At 45.9% G+C, this 15,624-nt stretch overlaps 4 protein-coding genes and 2 non-coding genes across 6 annotated transcripts in view; 3 read left to right on the forward strand and 3 right to left on the reverse strand.

Annotated features, from left to right (window-relative positions):
• Positions 1 to 3,900: 3,900 nt before the first annotated feature.
• TRNAI-AAU lies at positions 3,901 to 3,974 on the reverse strand. The gene has a single exon. It is a non-coding gene; the product is annotated as a tRNA-Ile (tRNA).
• Positions 3,975 to 5,479: 1,505 nt separating this feature from the next.
• On the reverse strand, positions 5,480 to 7,985 carry LOC9635259 (leucine-rich repeat extensin-like protein 3). The gene has a single exon (XM_024687234.1). It carries the CDS (start codon positions 7,643 to 7,645, stop codon positions 5,738 to 5,740), a length of 1,908 nt encoding a protein of 635 aa, XP_024543002.1. The 5' UTR covers positions 7,646 to 7,985; the 3' UTR covers positions 5,480 to 5,737.
• Positions 7,986 to 8,854: 869 nt separating this feature from the next.
• TRNAQ-CUG lies at positions 8,855 to 8,926 on the reverse strand. Its single transcript has one exon. It is a non-coding gene; the product is annotated as a tRNA-Gln (tRNA).
• An 86-nt stretch (positions 8,927 to 9,012) lies between these two features.
• Positions 9,013 to 12,759, forward strand: LOC9635931 (nuclear cap-binding protein subunit 1). The gene is made up of 19 exons (XM_024687033.1): positions 9,013 to 9,146; positions 9,192 to 9,251; positions 9,308 to 9,364; positions 9,419 to 9,490; positions 9,544 to 9,606; positions 9,673 to 9,849; positions 9,909 to 10,040; positions 10,093 to 10,159; positions 10,213 to 10,418; positions 10,469 to 10,539; positions 10,593 to 10,677; positions 10,727 to 10,795; positions 10,865 to 10,983; positions 11,037 to 11,175; positions 11,232 to 11,735; positions 11,795 to 12,094; positions 12,153 to 12,328; positions 12,378 to 12,480; positions 12,531 to 12,759. Exons 1-19 carry the CDS (start codon positions 9,048 to 9,050, stop codon positions 12,642 to 12,644), a joined length of 2,613 nt encoding a protein of 870 aa, XP_024542801.1. The 5' UTR covers positions 9,013 to 9,047; the 3' UTR covers positions 12,645 to 12,759.
• On the forward strand, positions 12,579 to 13,603 carry LOC112350595 (COMM domain-containing protein 2-like). The gene is made up of 3 exons (XM_024687034.1): positions 12,579 to 12,817; positions 12,866 to 13,221; positions 13,282 to 13,603. The coding sequence occupies exons 1-3, from the start codon at positions 12,784 to 12,786 to the stop codon at positions 13,513 to 13,515; spliced, it is 624 nt and encodes a 207-aa protein (XP_024542802.1). The 5' UTR covers positions 12,579 to 12,783; the 3' UTR covers positions 13,516 to 13,603.
• A 98-nt stretch (positions 13,604 to 13,701) lies between these two features.
• LOC112350633 overlaps positions 13,702 to 15,624 on the forward strand; it is a 2,254-nt gene continuing 331 nt past the window's right edge. Inside the window, exons 1-7 of the mRNA XM_024687130.1 lie at positions 13,702 to 13,849; positions 13,976 to 14,049; positions 14,122 to 14,393; positions 14,574 to 14,676; positions 14,726 to 14,814; positions 14,872 to 14,983; positions 15,151 to 15,199. Coding sequence (XP_024542898.1) covers positions 13,702 to 13,849; positions 13,976 to 14,049; positions 14,122 to 14,393; positions 14,574 to 14,676; positions 14,726 to 14,814; positions 14,872 to 14,983; positions 15,151 to 15,199 — 847 coding nt within the window. The remainder of the gene's footprint in view (positions 13,850 to 13,975; positions 14,050 to 14,121; positions 14,394 to 14,573; positions 14,677 to 14,725; positions 14,815 to 14,871; positions 14,984 to 15,150; positions 15,200 to 15,624) is intronic.

Raw genomic sequence — 15,624 nt, forward strand, 5'->3', positions numbered from 1 at the left:
GGCCAGAATTTTAAATTGAATGTATATCCCCATTTATGAGTGTTGTTAAGAGCCTTTACTTTACCGTTACTATTGAGAAGTTTATGCATTCTTTTGAGCATGTGAATATTATTATTGATTTTCCCATCTTAAATATTGAGTTGTGTGTTAAGAAGGTTAAGTAGTATGAATCTTTTGCTTATATTGTGGTGGCTGAAGTATTTTATAATAAGAAATCCCTTATTTTCCAAGTTTTGAGCACATGTCCTTATTTTGATTTCCCTATTTTTGCATTGCCAATTATTGCAAATTCTTCTTTCAATGCTTGTTTATCCACTTTTCCTTCTTTCACAATTGTTTTTCCTCAATTTTTCTTGTTTTCTCTTTTCTGCCCTAACATTTTAAACTTTTTTTTTTTCAAAGGAAGGGGTAGAGGGGATGGATGGGAGTCTGGCCCCAACAATAGAATGAGGATGAGCAAATACGATAGTGAAGCGAGGATAAGTGATATAGATTGTGAAATGAAGATGAGTATAGCAAATCCAAATAAAATATCCAACCCTAACATAATGAAGCCAAATAGATGTGATAATGAAGTGAGGCCAAATATAGATGGTAGAATCAAGATAAATGCAATAAGTCCAGATGGAGTCAGTGCTTTAGAACTTTTTTTCTTCAGAAGGGGATAAGGAGGATGTGAAGGATAAACAAAGTGAGTCTATGTTAACTTAGACTCACAACCATCGTTTATGATCCTAAGTCCAAGTTAATGGCAGTCTTGGAAGATCATCGACAGACAAACTTAGAGATGGGATATATTATTTGCTACAATTGTGTTCTATGGACTATAATAACTTTCAAAGTCCTTTACTTTGGTTCAAAATTATAATTATAGTTGGTTTAAGCATTTAGGAGTTATATACAGAGTTGCAATTGGTTCACCAGAATTCTATAGTCAGTTAATGCTTATGCCATGGCTTTGGGTTTTATTTCAATTATGGTTATCAACAACTTTATTAATGGTTTTGTGGGAGCTTTAGAATTTTTATAGTAATTTATAGTCGTCCAATAGAAGCTCTAGATGCTTCACTTGATTTATTATCATCTTTCAAAGAGGAGGATAGTATAAAGTTTGTAAATACATATATATACACATATATTACTCTAGCTAGATAATACATTAATTATAGTATTATAGCATATGAATTGTCCATTTAGGACTAAGTTTGGTCCATCCAATTTTTGTATTTAAGTAAAGGTCTAAACCCCAATTAATATACTTATTCCTATATCCCAAGCACTCACAAACCTAAAAAAAACTTTTAAGTCCTAACTTTAAATTTAGTCATAAATTAATAACAAGGGATGTAATCACTTTTTCAAAAAAAAAAAAAAACCATAAGAAAAACACATTTTAACTTAAATTTAGAAAATTACTGTGTCTTGAATTTTAGTTACAAATATCAACTGAAAATTATAACAAGATTAAAGACAAAAATTTAAGTTCTATAAGCCATTTTTTGCAACTTAATGTAGTAACTTAAAACTGTAGTATGTAGGATGTGATCTAGAGTGCTCATGGATTAGAGCGGTGAGGTTTGTGGACTGCAGATGAAAGAACCTAGTCCAACACTCAATGCCAAATACACGTGCCTGCTCCTGCAATTCGTGCACGTTTGGCTCACCAGAGAAGACTTCCTTTTCAGCTCGGCAGGCAAGACTCCAGCAAAAGTCCTGCACACAGTGAGTTCTTCCCATGTGTGGTGATGTAGGGGCGGCTCTTCCCGCAAGTTGTGAATTGCATCCTCCTAGACGTCGTCCACTAGCTTGATCATGTGTGTATATAGTTGCCTATGTCGTCAAACCCAAGTGGTTTCCAGATATCATGGGTGGGCGACAATGATGGGGAGTTTTTGCTCATAGAGTGATACCAAGATGGTTGAAAACAGAGAACAGGGTGTTTCTGCCACCCACCTCTCCGTCTGGCGGTGGAATCTTTTTACTCTTGCGAGAAGTGTGGACTCGAGAAATACTGGGAACACGAGCAGGCAATGGGAAACACATTTTGAAAGGGCCTGGAGACTAGAGGTTAAAGAACACCGGCCGCTTTTGGACACTGGCCAGCTACCAAGAGACTGAAATATGGTGAAGATTGATGTGAAATTAATCTTTTCCAGAAAAGTGATGCAAGCCCCTGTAGCTTTGGAACATAGAGCTAAGGATTTAATGAATGTGGTGACGATGACCTCATGGTTATATAGAGGTGAAGATGAGCTAACAAGTGCCGTGCAAGAGAGACAGAAGGAAATAGATAGAAAAGTTGTGGCAAAATTCTGCCACCTGATGTTGAAGGCAAGTTCAATCCCACCAAAGTGATCAGTCCAGGCACGAGTATCTGGGATTTGGGCTCTACTGGATCTTCTCCCTTGAACACTATCAAAATGATCCTTGACCACTGCATTTTTCTAGCCTCCGTGCCCTAAACCCCTCCTTTGGATCCAAGCTAAATAACAAAAGTCTGCATTGCTTTAATCATTGCCTCTAGTTGATACATCCAGAGCTCATCCTTGTGTTTAAAACTTGCCATTGATCTGGATATTAGTAACTTGGAGAGAATGAGGAAGATAAATAGCTATGTTTCTATCCTCCTCCTTATGCTTGTTGTCTGTGCTTTGAATGTGAATGGAAGAAAGGGTATGATCTCTCCACATTTTTTCTCATTTTCTGATTGAATTTGCAAATTATCTTTTGCAGATAGATGGGATGAACTTCTGAGAACGGATGCCGAGCAAGCCAAGAGCACGATCCAGCGTGAAGTCGGAGCTGGTGTTGATGTTATAGTGCTTCCAAAAGACAGTGGTTACACTGATGATTATTGCTGGAATAGAGTGAGGATTTTCAAAGATAAAAATAATAAGGTGTCCAGGGTTCCAAAGAGAGGATAGAAAAATGTGGCTCCAATTATTTTAAATAACCGTCATAGACATTTCCAGGTTTTCATTTCTAATCTGATTGATATCATACATAAAGGCATTGTTTTACAATCCTCTAGTTTCCTAAAAATGTCTTTGTGGCTTATTGTTCTTGTATCACTCTCTAATTTCAAGCCCATTACTTGTGGCTGGATCCAAAAGTTGAAAGTTTTGTCACCTCCCATTAAACAACATGCTATTTCATTTTCTCTCCACTTATATGGTAGTGACTTAGCATTTTAATCCACACACCTGCACCCTCCCACCCGCACTCCCACGTCCAGTGCATGCCCTAATATTTGGTGACCAAATTTCAGTCACCAATTTTTTAAGAAAATTTCAATCCCCAAATTTGTTCCACCTAAATGTATTCCATGTCTAACACAGCTAAATTTCCTTATTTTATTGCATTTCAAGCATAACATACAAATAAAATGAGCTCTTAATGTTAAGCTTTTCATTTAAAGAGCTTTTCGTTTTTTGTCTTCCTCTCCTAAGTAAAAGGAATTATTTGTTGATTGTTATCCATAGTCTCATATTTGGTGGTTTTTTTTCTGGTTATTTCAGGGAGTTATTCCAATGGGACAACATCACAAATGAGTAAAAAAAGTAGAAGGGTGTGGAGTTACCAGCTATTGAAGAATTCTGTAACTTTGTTTAGCATACAACACTCAATCTATGGAATTTGTTAGCACGTTCCATCTCCAATCACAAATTCACAAGCTGAGCAACTTGAGATGCAGAGATGGACACAGAATGTGTGCTAATATTTCTCTTCTAGAGAGAATCTCTAAATCAATATCTTTTGGTTCATATATGAACTAACGTTTCTCTTTTCACAGTAGTGATGTGCAAAAACATGAAGAAGAAACATCGTCCTCATCATTCACAATTGTGACCAATAAAAGGATCTTGTTACCACTGCTTGAGGCAAAATCTTAAATAACTGTGGCCCATGCAGGTCTCGAACCTGCGACCTTCGCGTTATTAGCACGACGCTCTGACCAACTGAGCTAATAGGCCCTCTCTATTAAAATACTTAAAGGAATCTAAACTAATATGCTCGACAACAGGGTTCCGTGAGTTCATGCATTATAGCAAAAGATTTGTGGTCTTCAGTCTGAAAGACGCGGGGAAGATAGTGCTCTTGACAAAACACCGGGAAAGTTCGGTCGATCTAGGAGCTCCAGTTGAACAGCTTCTCACTAAGTTATAGAGACTGCCCTGCTTGAAGAGTCCTTCCAAGGCCCTGCACAACGTCGTCCCGAGCAGCGAATGGATTCTGGCCATGGAAGTGACGATTGATCTCCAGATGGACGAAGGACGCTCTGGTGGTGGATGGTTTTCCAGCTCGTGTCTCGATCGCGTCGCTGTTGCTAGCACTGTTCCTGTTTCTTACGGAAGCAACGGGTGGAGCGACAATGGCTAACGACTGGGACTTTGTGAGAGGCATGTTTCAGTGGAGACTAGTCATTCGTTAACAGCGGAAGCCTGCGAGACAATGGTACTCGCCTCAGTGCTGCAGCTGGAGATGATGGCTTCCACAATTTGCACTTTGAAGAAGCTGGCTTCGAAAGCGAAAGTCGGAGGCTAAAGTGGAGATTCCTGGCGACACACACACACTGCGCAAGAGCTGAGCAGCAGGCACTAGCAGCACCACCACGCTACGGATCATTCGACGCAATCATCTGGATGGTACGCAAGCTTGAAAAGTTCTTCTGGAACCATCTTGTTTTTCTAGTTCCTGGTGGTGGCTCTGGACGAAAGGAGCCATAGGCTTATCTCCTTGGACGGCAGGTAGAGCTCTTTTTTCTAAGTTGTACCATTGCTATGTACGCTGTGTGATGCAGGAAAGTGTGGGTCGCTCTTCGTCCACAGCCATGGAAATTCGGTTTGCTCCTTTCTAAACTCTGCTTAGATTGTTTTGAAAAAGAATTCCCATCTTCTTTCTCGCGCCATGACTTTTGTCCGGAGAATTATGGTGAGATCGCGAGATCGGATGAGAAAAGCTGGAGCCACGGGCTTTCCTGACGCTCGTCCTGCCTAAAGCTGTGCACCAGCATTGGTGAATGGCGACAAGCGCAACAAAAGCACGGATTAGCGACATGTTTTTCTAAGTTGTTTAGTCTAAGAGCCCATCCATCCTTGTTACGTCGCCGAGGAGATTTGTGGACGAGGCACATGTGGAGACCGGCATCTCCTCGACAACGCTGCACGTCTCGAGGTATTCTCTAAATAATTCCTTCTTCTTTTCTTCTTCTTTTTTTTTCGTTTTTCGCGCAAGAGTCGTTTACTCGATCGATCGTAACTTCTGTATCGAGATCTCGGTTTGAATTGGAGCACTGGACTTTCGTAAGATAATTGCTGCTTGTCAAAGTTGCAAGTACCCAAATTAAATTCCCAGACAATGGCAGGATGAAAAGCTTACTACAAAAGCAAAGATGGTGGTGAGCGCAAATTGAAATCGTCGCTAGATGGATCAACAAACTTGATAGCTTGACTGCTCTAGAGAAGAACATCGAAACCGCTTGAAAAACACATCAAACAAAAGAGATCTTGGTTTTATTCTTTGCTCGTCATCAACTATCCCCGAGGGAACGAAGAGCATCGTAAGAGAAAATTACGTACAAAGTGTGACTTTGGCTCAAAATCTCTGCTCGTGTGAGTGTGTGTTTGTAACAGCAGCAGTGCCCCCAAAAAATCTTTTTTCCAAATCTTCCTTGTTGCCCATTTGATCCAACTCCACCACTCATTTCCTCTCCCATTCTCAAAGCTTTCTAGAGATCTCACTTCTTATACTCTGGAGGTGGCGGCGCAAAAGGTGGCGGCGATGGATATTGGTAGTAATTATCTGGTGACGATGGTGGTGGTGGTGGAGGCGGCGGAGGTGGCGGGGAGTGATAAGGCGGGGGTGGAGATGGCGGTGGCGGCGAGAAATAGTAGTGTGGCGATGGAGGAGGCGGTGACTCGTAGTGATACTGTGGCGCCGGCGGCGGAGGCGACTTCCCAGGAGGCGCCGGCGTTGGCATCCACTCGTTATCGCACGGCGGTGACGGTGGCGGTGGTGAGTGGTAAACAGGCGGCGACGGTGATGGTGGTGGTGGGGAGGGATAGACCAGGGGAGGCGATGGCGGCGGTGGTGAGGGGTAAATGTGGGCCACTGGTGGTGGTGGTGAGGGTGATGGCGGAGGAGGCGAGGGGTAAATCTGTGGCGGCGGTGGCGATGGTGAAGGCGGAGGTGGTGGTGGGGAGGAGTAAATGTGTGGCGGCGGAGGAGAGTAGAAATGGGGCGGTGGCGGTGGTGGTGAGTGGACAGGAGGCGGAGGCGGTGGTGGAGGCGGCGGTGAATAGACTGGAGGTGGCGGCGGTGGGGGAGGTGGTGGCGGAGGTGGGGAGTAAACTGGCGGCGGGGGTGGCGGTGGTGGCGGTGGTGGGGAGTAAACTGGTGGAGGAGGAGGCGGCGATTGGACCGGAGGTGGCGATGGTGGATGGACTGGAACCGGAGGGGGTGATTGGACTGGTGGCGGCGATGGAGGAACAATCACTGGCGGCGGTGATGCCCGTGGCGGCGATGGAGGCGGCGACTTGGGGATTGGGATTGGAACAGGGGATGGGATGAATGGCGTGGGATAGCACGAGAGTGGCTCCTCCTTGTAGAACCTACATTCGTCGGCGGGCCTCTGCGCTGGCTGGCCCGCGATGCAATTGCCCGAATCATCAAACACGATACCTCTTCTCGATCGCAAGCAGTGGCTGCTGACGCTGGTGAAGAAATTGTCCGCGATGGAGAGGTTCCTCAAGCTGGGGAGGTCGCAAATCGCCGCCGGGACGGGGCCAGTGAAGAGATTGTGCGCGAGGATGAGCTCCTCGACGCGACCCATCCTGGAGATGGATGTGGGCAGCTCGCCCCCGAGGAGATTGAAGCTCACATCGAAGACGGTGGCCGAGGAGAGGAGCCCAGTGCCAAATGGGAGGCAGCCAGAGAACTCGTTGTTGAGGATGATGAGCTCTTCCAGCGTTCTCGACATGTTGCCGATGCTGGCCGGGATCTTGCCCTGGAGGTTGTTGTTGGCGAGCACGATCACGCTGGCGGGCGAGGATCCAAAGCTCTCCGGGATCTCGCACTGGAAGCGGTTGTTATTGATGAAGATCGCGTCCAGAGGGCGCTGGAAGAGCTCCTGTGGAACAGAGCCCATGAAGAGATTGTAGCGGAGATCCAAGTAGGCTAGGCTGGGGATCTCGAGAACCACCGATGGGAACACCCCGGAGAAGAGATTGTTGCTAAGATCGAGCTCGAAGAGGAAGGCGAGGCGGCGGAACGAGGATGGGACGGTGCCGCGGAAGAAATTTGTGTTGATGTGGAAGAGCGCGAGGTACTTGAGATTGGCGAGCTCGGGGACCAATCGACCCGAGAGGCGCGCGTGGTTGAGATCGATGCCAGTGACCGCTCGCTCGTAGGCATTGTCTGGCGATGGCGAGCAAAAGATCCCCTTGTAGCTACACACATCCGGCCCGATCCACGAGCCGGTTACGTTGCCAGGGTCGGATGTGATTGCCCTCTTCCACGCTTGAATCGCCGCAAACTCATCGCCCACCAGCGACCCTCGCTGCGCTGACCCAAATCGCGAGAAAGCTCCTAGCACGAGAAGAAGTAGAAGAGGGAGGAGAAGCCTTTGATGTTCTTGCCGCTCCATTGCATATCCTTTCGCGAGAGAGCTCTTCTCCTCTGTTCGTTCTTACAGTCTATAGCACTCGATCGATCGATCTATCTATCTCTGTCGATCTAGCTTTCTAAAGTTCTAGAAGAGAGGAAGATCTAAGAGAGAACACCTCCTTTCTCTTTCTCTTCTTCTCTCGCTGGTGTTGTCGATGGATCAATGGATCAGAGCTCTGCGACCACTGTTTCCAGTGTGCCTGGAAACTGGAACCACGCAAACCGTGAATGAAAACTTTAGCGCGGCCAGGCCGGGCAGGCAGCTGGACTGACTCGCGAGCGTATTAATTTATGTAAAACCACGCTCTCTCTTCTTCACTCCCCTCGCTTGATCTTTTTTGAGTGTTCTTTAACGCGTTCTTCTTTGGAATGCCAACTTTTTATTTGGAATTTTTTTTGTTTTTTTTTTTTTGCTCTGGCATGGGATAGGATTCTTCCCCGCGGTGGCAGCAACACACACATACACTCGATCGTTAGCGACTTTCGCAATCATGCAGCAAATCAACGATGGGGATGATGGTTTTCACGCAATTTCTAAGGATTCTCGTTTGAAAAGAGGGGTGTGTCCTGTTTTCTAGTCCAAGTTTTGGATCTTCTTCGTCCTGGCAAACCCCAACTTTTTCTAAAGACGCGTCGCACGTCGGGTTAGCTAGGTAGGAGCGTGTCTCTTTTTTTTTTTTTTCGCGAGGTCGCAACTTCGCGCACATCTCCAAGCTGTCATCCACTGGATTCTTTTCAAAGAATCAATCCCGGGAAAATCTCCAAATCTTAGGGTTATGGGGAGGGAATATGGAATCTAGGTTACAGTTATTCCACTGTTAAAAAAGGACCTGCCTTTTTTTTAAATGCCCTGGCCTGTGTGGCATTTTGTTGCACCCACAAGACTTTAAATGAGAGAATTGAATGCAGCTACAACATCAGACTGTCTGCAGTAATAGCCAGCAAAGGACCAACCAAGACAAGTTTTCTGGTAGAAGAGAGAGAACTCACAAGCCCTAAACCTAAAATCAATCTCTAGAGATAGAGCTTGGGGTGTTCTGATCTTGTTCTTGTTGTCCATCCCCCCCTTTGAATTGGGAGGATATTTTTTGTGACTCTTTTTGGGTCTAAAGAATGCCTGAAATTTATTGGCATTTACTCCCCAGCAGTGGATCTTTTGCCACCAAACAAAAGGTACTGAAACTTCCACAGGTCCTGCCGAGATTTGAACTCGGGCTACTGGATTCAGAGTCCAGTGTCCTGACCACTAGACCACAGGACCATGGGTTAGTCTAATCATGATTAGATTAGTTTAATTGGAAGAATATGCTCCGACCGTTAAGTTGATCACAGCCGTTGGCTAAAACCTCTTCCGAGGGTTAGGGCTCGTGGTCGCGAGTAGCATGGGGAGTAGCGAGGCGGACGCGTCTTGGCGCGGCTACGTGATCCGGATTGGCGATCGCTGCCCCGAGTATGGGCAGGCGGAAGCTGACGAGCACATTGTAAGTTTCTTCCATCGCTAGGCATTCGTTCATCCGGGGTCGCAGGAGACGTGCTCCATGGTCATCGCGAGGGATTTGAGGCAGTACGAGGACGAGATTCTCGATGTAAGTCTGCGGAGAGTGATGCGCCTGGACATTTTGGCCTGAGCCTTGTGTTGCAGGTTTTGATCCAGTGTGCCGAGGAGCTTCCACACAAGCTGCCCTTTTATGGCGCTGTGGTAAGCTTAAAACCGAGAATCTAGTGGAGAGCTCATCTGTTTTCTTTCGTGAAGGTTGGTCTCACGAACATAGAGGAGGCAAATTTTGTTTCTCGAATCGTTGAGAGAGTTCACAGTCGGCTCCAGGTAAATTCTTGCTTCTTCATTTTCTTGAGGAATTCTCAGCTCGTTCCTGTCAGGATGCACTCAATACCGAGGATTGTAACAGATTGAGAATACTTTTACGGTTCCTGGCGGTGTTGGTAAGGTCGATATATGTTTTTCTTCGCTAGTTTCTCAGACGTTATGGTTTTTTTTTTCTCTTTTAGATGTGCAATAACGTCATCTCGTCCACCTCCCTCGTTGAAGTGTTTGAAACGCTCCTGTCTTCAGCCGCAACTACTGTTGATGAAGAAGTTGGAAACCCGGCCTGGCAGCCGCGAGCTGACTTCTACGTTTCGTGTATCCTGTCATCGCTTCCTTGGTGTGGATTCGAGCTGCAAGAGGTAATGTTGTGTCCTCATACCGGCATCATGGTTAAGAAGATGGTTTTTCTCTGTTGTAGCGAGCTCCGGAGGAGCTTGAGCGGGTTATGGCTGCTGTAGAGGCATATTTTAGCCTTAGAATGCAGAGACCGGATTCCTTACTCACTCCTTTCTACGTGGATTCTAGTGGAACTTCTCCAATCACGGGTCAAGTACTGTTCGAAAAGTCTTTCGTCTGCGCGCACTAAAGCTGTTTTCATACAGGACTACGTACAGGAGTTTTGGTCCAGGACACAACAATTGCAACAAGCTGGATGGAAAGCTGACAGTGGTCTGTTCCTTAAAAAATAATTGGACCTTCTTAATCGTTTATGCTTTTGCCAGTTCCGAGGCCATATGCTTCTTTCGAATCTCGACTAGTGACGTCTCAGACCCTTCACCAGCTGAAGGCTCTAGCTTGCCCAGCTATACCAAAACCACATACTGGTCCAAAGGATTTGGCTTTTGGGAGGCAAACTCATGAAGCGGAAACCAAATACCCTCAAAGAACCGGTCGTTTGCGGGTTTTTCCTCCAGAAAATTCAGAGAAGGTACTTGAAATAACTCTTCTCTTTCCTCGTACTAATTGTTGTTTTTCTAGGATATGGCCCCTATCGATTGCTTCATTGTGGAAGAGTATTTGCTGGATATAATGTTGTACTTGAATGGGAGGTACGTGGAAGCTACCATTCGAATCTCTGTAATTACCGGATCGTCTTGTTTAGTCGCAAAGAATGCGCAGCTTTCATGGTAGGGCTGCCTGTGCCATTTCGTTACGACTACCTTATGGCTGAAGTTGTTTTCGGACAGGTAAGAAGTTTATTCGCGTCTACAAACCTGATATTTGTTTCTCCGCCAGATGCTTTTACTTCCCAAGCCTCCTTTTAAGCTGATTTATTACACTATAGTTATTATTGATCTCTGCAAGGTTAGCTTTGTTCCAATCCCCCCCTGTTATCAAGCTTTCTTTTCTTACTTTTTTTTTTCTATCTTGCAGGCTTTACCTGGTTCTTTTCCGGGCTTGCTTGCTGCGGTCGTACGAAATCTGTTCAGCAGAATTAGTGAGCTAGATGTTGAATGCAGATCTCGTCTCAGCACATGGCTTTCTCATCACATGTACAGTCCTATATTTTGATTTTGCTTCCATGGTTTTAACAGGCTGCTCGCAGGTCTAATTTTCAATTTATCTGGCCATGGAGCGATTTTGCTCACGTTGCTGAGCAACCGGCATGGTCACCTCAACGAGTCTTTGTTCAGGAGACGTTGGAGAAGGAAGTTCGCTTGTCATATTGGGAAAGAGTGAAACAGGCAAGGAATTTGACAATGCTTTGGAGCTTTTCTCACCTGTGAAATCTGAATGGCAGAGTTTGGACGATTCTCCAAAGCTCTGTGACTTGCTTCCTCCAAAAAACACTCCAGAGTTCAGATTTAGTCGGGACAACCAAGTAGAAGGTTTGGAGACAGAGACGGGGTTTGCTTCTGAGTTACTGGCACAGATCAAAACAAAGAAGGGAATGAAAGACATAGAGTCGTGGTTTGAAAGCAAGATTGTTCCTGCTGCTGGTCAAAAAGTTGCAATCGAGATCCTTCTTCAAACACTTCTCAACTTGGGGTCAAAAAGTTTCACACACATGGTCACTGTGCTCGAGAGATATGGTCAACTCATTGCTACGCTTGCACCAGATGAGACGTTACAAGTACATGTGATCGACGAGGTTGCCAGGTTCTGGCAGAATTCATCTCAAATGATCGCGATTGTGGTGGACCGCATGATGGGCTACAGGTTGGTATCCAATCTGGCAGTTATCAGGTGGTCCTTTAAGGACGAAAACGTTCAAACTTTTCACACTTCTGGCCGGGTCTGGGAGGTAGGCGTTTTTTGACGAAGGATATTGGACTATGATTAACAGTTTTTCCTGTGTTTCAGCTTCTGGGAAATGCAATCAATAAGGCAGGCAATCGCACCGCAGACCTTCAAAGGGATGTGGTAAACGCTAAAAGAGCACTAGACGAAGCTGATGGAGCAGTTAGCAAAGCCGAAAGAAACCGATCGAACGTTCAAGAGCTCATTGATTCGGCCGAGACTGACGATGCACGGAAACAAGCTACGTCTAAGATGGAGTGGGTCAAAACGACGGTTGTAAAAGCAAGAGGTCGACAAACTGCTGCTCAGGATCTACTTGAAACGAAGGAGGCTTTACTCTCGGGAGCTCTCAGGGAGCAAGACGTATGACCTTTAGTTTTCCTTTTTAAAACGTTCGCTAACATACCGAGTTTAAATGCAGACGCTTGTGTGTTTGGTGTTCCAGAACCTTGTGTCAACTATATCTTCCAAGCTTTCAAAAAGTGACGCTGATGGTGCTGATACTGCGGAGCCGGAACCTATGGATGTCGACGCTGATCCTTCTGCAGCTGCAACAGAAGGCAATAACAACGAGAACAACGAAAACCAGAATGAAAGGTACAAAAAATCGGTTTGAATTCTTCCCTAACGCTGGAATCACTACCAGTGTGGCAAGCAAGGGGGAAGATCATCCGAACGAGGAGCTCAAGCACTGGCAAAGATGCACGATGGGACACCTTGAGGCATTTTGTCGCCAGTACGCCGCAGAGGTAGGCTACTAGAACTTGGTCTCTGCCTTTCTAAACGGTTCACTCGACAGGTCTGGCAGATGATCGAGAAACTCGATCAAGAAGTGTTCACGGAAAATGCAAACCAGGAAGTCATCAAAGTTGTCTACTCTGCCATTAAGCGCCCAATCTTGGACAAGAACTAAGAGGAAAGTATTTCAAACTCACACTTACGTAAGAGCTATAGACCGCGGCAGCCAAGGATCACGTTGATCCTGTATTTTCCCTCTAAAAAATGGTAAAACCCGGTTAAAGGTTAAATTTTGCTTACTACATAAGCGAGCTATGGCGATGACAGCGTGTTCTTCGGATCCCCAAGGTATGTGTTTGTTCCTATCGCTCGCGCTATCTCACAGTTTTACTGCAGTGGCGCTGGATTTCGCGAGGGTGGCTGTGAAGAATATCGTTGCCGGAGGAGGAGGGGAGAATTTGGCTCCGAGCTCCAAAGGGTTTGCCGCGGCTGCCAGACGCCTCAACACCAACGAGGAAGACGTCCGCCACACTGTCTCGCTATTGTCTCGAGCTCTTGCCCGTGCTGCCAAGCTCAACGTTCCCGGGGATCGCATGGTGGATTTCCTCGCTAGATTGGGTTACCAGGATCAAGTAAGCGAGACAATAGCCAGCTTCTACAGCGAGCAGCTCCCATCGATTCGATCGGTGGTTTCTTTCCCGCTCGTCACAGCTCCGATATACAAGTCTCTCGAGTGGAGGCTCGATGTGGAGGTACGATTATTTGTTTTCTGTCTGTCTTGGAAGAAGAAGCTGAAGAACAAAGTTTTTCAGGTTGCGAACCGGAGATCACACAGCCCATCCCGACCATCGTTCCTGCTCAAGCTTACAACCTCTAGTCCCAGCTTTTTGCGAGGAGTGGATCATCCATCACCGCCCGCGAGAAAAGTTCACTACTTGCAGGCCGACTACAAGACGCTGCGAGAGATTTGTGCGCAGCTCGAGCAAGCACTGAGCGAGAGCAAGTCGTCGCAAACCCGGCGGATTCTCAGCCAAATCAAAGAGTAGTCTAGTTTCAAAGCCCTTCCCCAGCTTCCAATCAAAGTTTGCTTGTTTAGTGATGGATTCACTTAGAAAAACGAAAGCGTTGACTCCATTGACTCTCATTGACTGTCAAAGTTATCTAAGCCATTAGATCATAAAGGTTGAAAGTGTTTTTTTATTGCATTTAGGGTTTGTAAGTATAGGTCGGGTATGGCGCGGGAGAAGAAGAAGCGGAGGAAGCTGCGGCATTCGGACGATGAGGAGGCGCGGCGTCACAAATCCAAACACCGGAAACGAGGTAGACATTGCGATCCATCCAGCAACGAGGAAGCCAGCAGCAGTGGCTATAGCAGCAGCAGTGAGGACGAGAGAAGGAGAAGGAAGCGCAAGGAGAGGAAGAAGGAGAAGAAGAGGAAGGAGAGGAAGAGGAAGGATGATTTAGAGAGCAAGAGCAGGAGTCTGGAAGTAAATGGCGGTGATGAAGAACTGGTGGCGCCTGAGATTGTGGCAAACGAAATTCTCCTCGAGTTTCCAGCACTCTCCGGCGAGCTCAAGCAGGTACAGCATTCTTCTCCTATCTAGCAAAGCTTCGATCAATCCTAATTTCGCCTCTTCTTTCTTTTGGCTCAGCTTCTCCATATGGTTGATAGTGGCCAAGGAGTCGATGTTAGTGGCATCCCGGACGAGAAACTTAGAGAGCTTCTTTTCAAGCTGTTCAAAGCGCTGAAACTTTCGAAGGTAGATCGAGTTTACTTACTGCCTGAAGGGTCGAATCCCACGCTCTCGACGTTGGCAGAAGTTTTGAAAGGCGTGCCTGATGCTGCTCCAAAAGAAGAAGAGGAAGCGATCGAAAGAAAAGAGTCTCATGGGATTGGACCCGCAGAACGTCCTCCGGCTCCCAGGTAGTCGTGTTTAGTTTGCAAAACGCTCGTTTTTTATCTTTCTATCTCTTGCAGGGTGATAGGTCCGACTATGCCGACTCCAGATATGTTGGCGGCAGCAGCAAGAGTAACAGAGGCCGAGGATGCTTTGAGGTGACTTTCTGAAAAGCTATTTCGATATAGTATAAGTTTGTATTTCAGAAAAGCGGAAGAAGAACTGGACCAAGATCCTTTTGTTGGTCCTCCTCCGCCCGCAATTGTTGCCGAGGCAGAATCTGTAAATGAAGCTGAGCGATTTGAAGAGGTATGTTTCTTCTCCATGTTGGTTATATCTTGAGGAACCTTTTATTCAGGTCACTAGAATACTGGATCCGGATATGAGAGATGCGTATCACATCTTGAGCGTCAAGCCAGATGCAACTGCAGAAGTGATCAAGAAAAGGTTCGCTTTTCTTTTTTCTTCCTTCACTCAAGTCGTGATTTGTGTATCTTTTCTCAGGTACTGGAAGTTGTCGCTCCTCGTTCACCCGGATAAATGCGCTCATCCTCACGCACAAGATGCATTTACAACCATAAATAAAGCATTCCAAGAGCTTCAAGATCCTGTAAAGGTATGAAAAACATTCGAAAGCCTCCTGTCGTGACTAAAATGCTTAATACCATTCCACAGAGAGCGGCAATTGACCACACTATATCCGAAAGGAAAAGAAAGGAGGAAGAGGAGGTACTATGGCATTTTGAGGCTATGTGACATGCACCGACGGTCTTGATTTTGCAGGTTGAGTTGCGGTCCCTTCGGGAGGCTGCTCAGTGGAGGCGCATGCGAGGTACTATTCCACTTTTGTTTTCTCTTTGTGAGCTTAGAACTTCGAGTCCATTACAGGCGAAATAGCGTTGGCTGGAGATGATGAGCTTCTTGGAACAGCGCCAAAAGCTCCAAGTCGGGACGAATGGATGACTGTTCTTCCACCAGAAAGACAGGTAACTTCATTCAATGGACTGCGGTGCGTCCAGTAGCACATAAAATATGATGTCTATGTCTACAGGCTGGACCTCCGAGCATGCATTCAACATTCTTTAGCAAGACTGAGAAGACTGGGCGAGGAGATACGAGCGTATGGACAGACACTCCTCTTGAGAAGGCACAGAAAGCAAAGATGCAGTGAGTGGACGCTGTTTAACCCGCATGACTTACATCTAATGATCTTATCTTTTTTCTAAACAGGTACCTGGAAGCTTACAATCAGGCTGC

The sequence above is a fragment of the Selaginella moellendorffii genome, unplaced genomic scaffold (assembly GCF_000143415.4).
Source record: "Selaginella moellendorffii unplaced genomic scaffold, v1.0 SELMOscaffold_52, whole genome shotgun sequence".
Classification (NCBI taxonomy): Eukaryota; Viridiplantae; Streptophyta; class Lycopodiopsida; order Selaginellales; family Selaginellaceae; genus Selaginella; species Selaginella moellendorffii.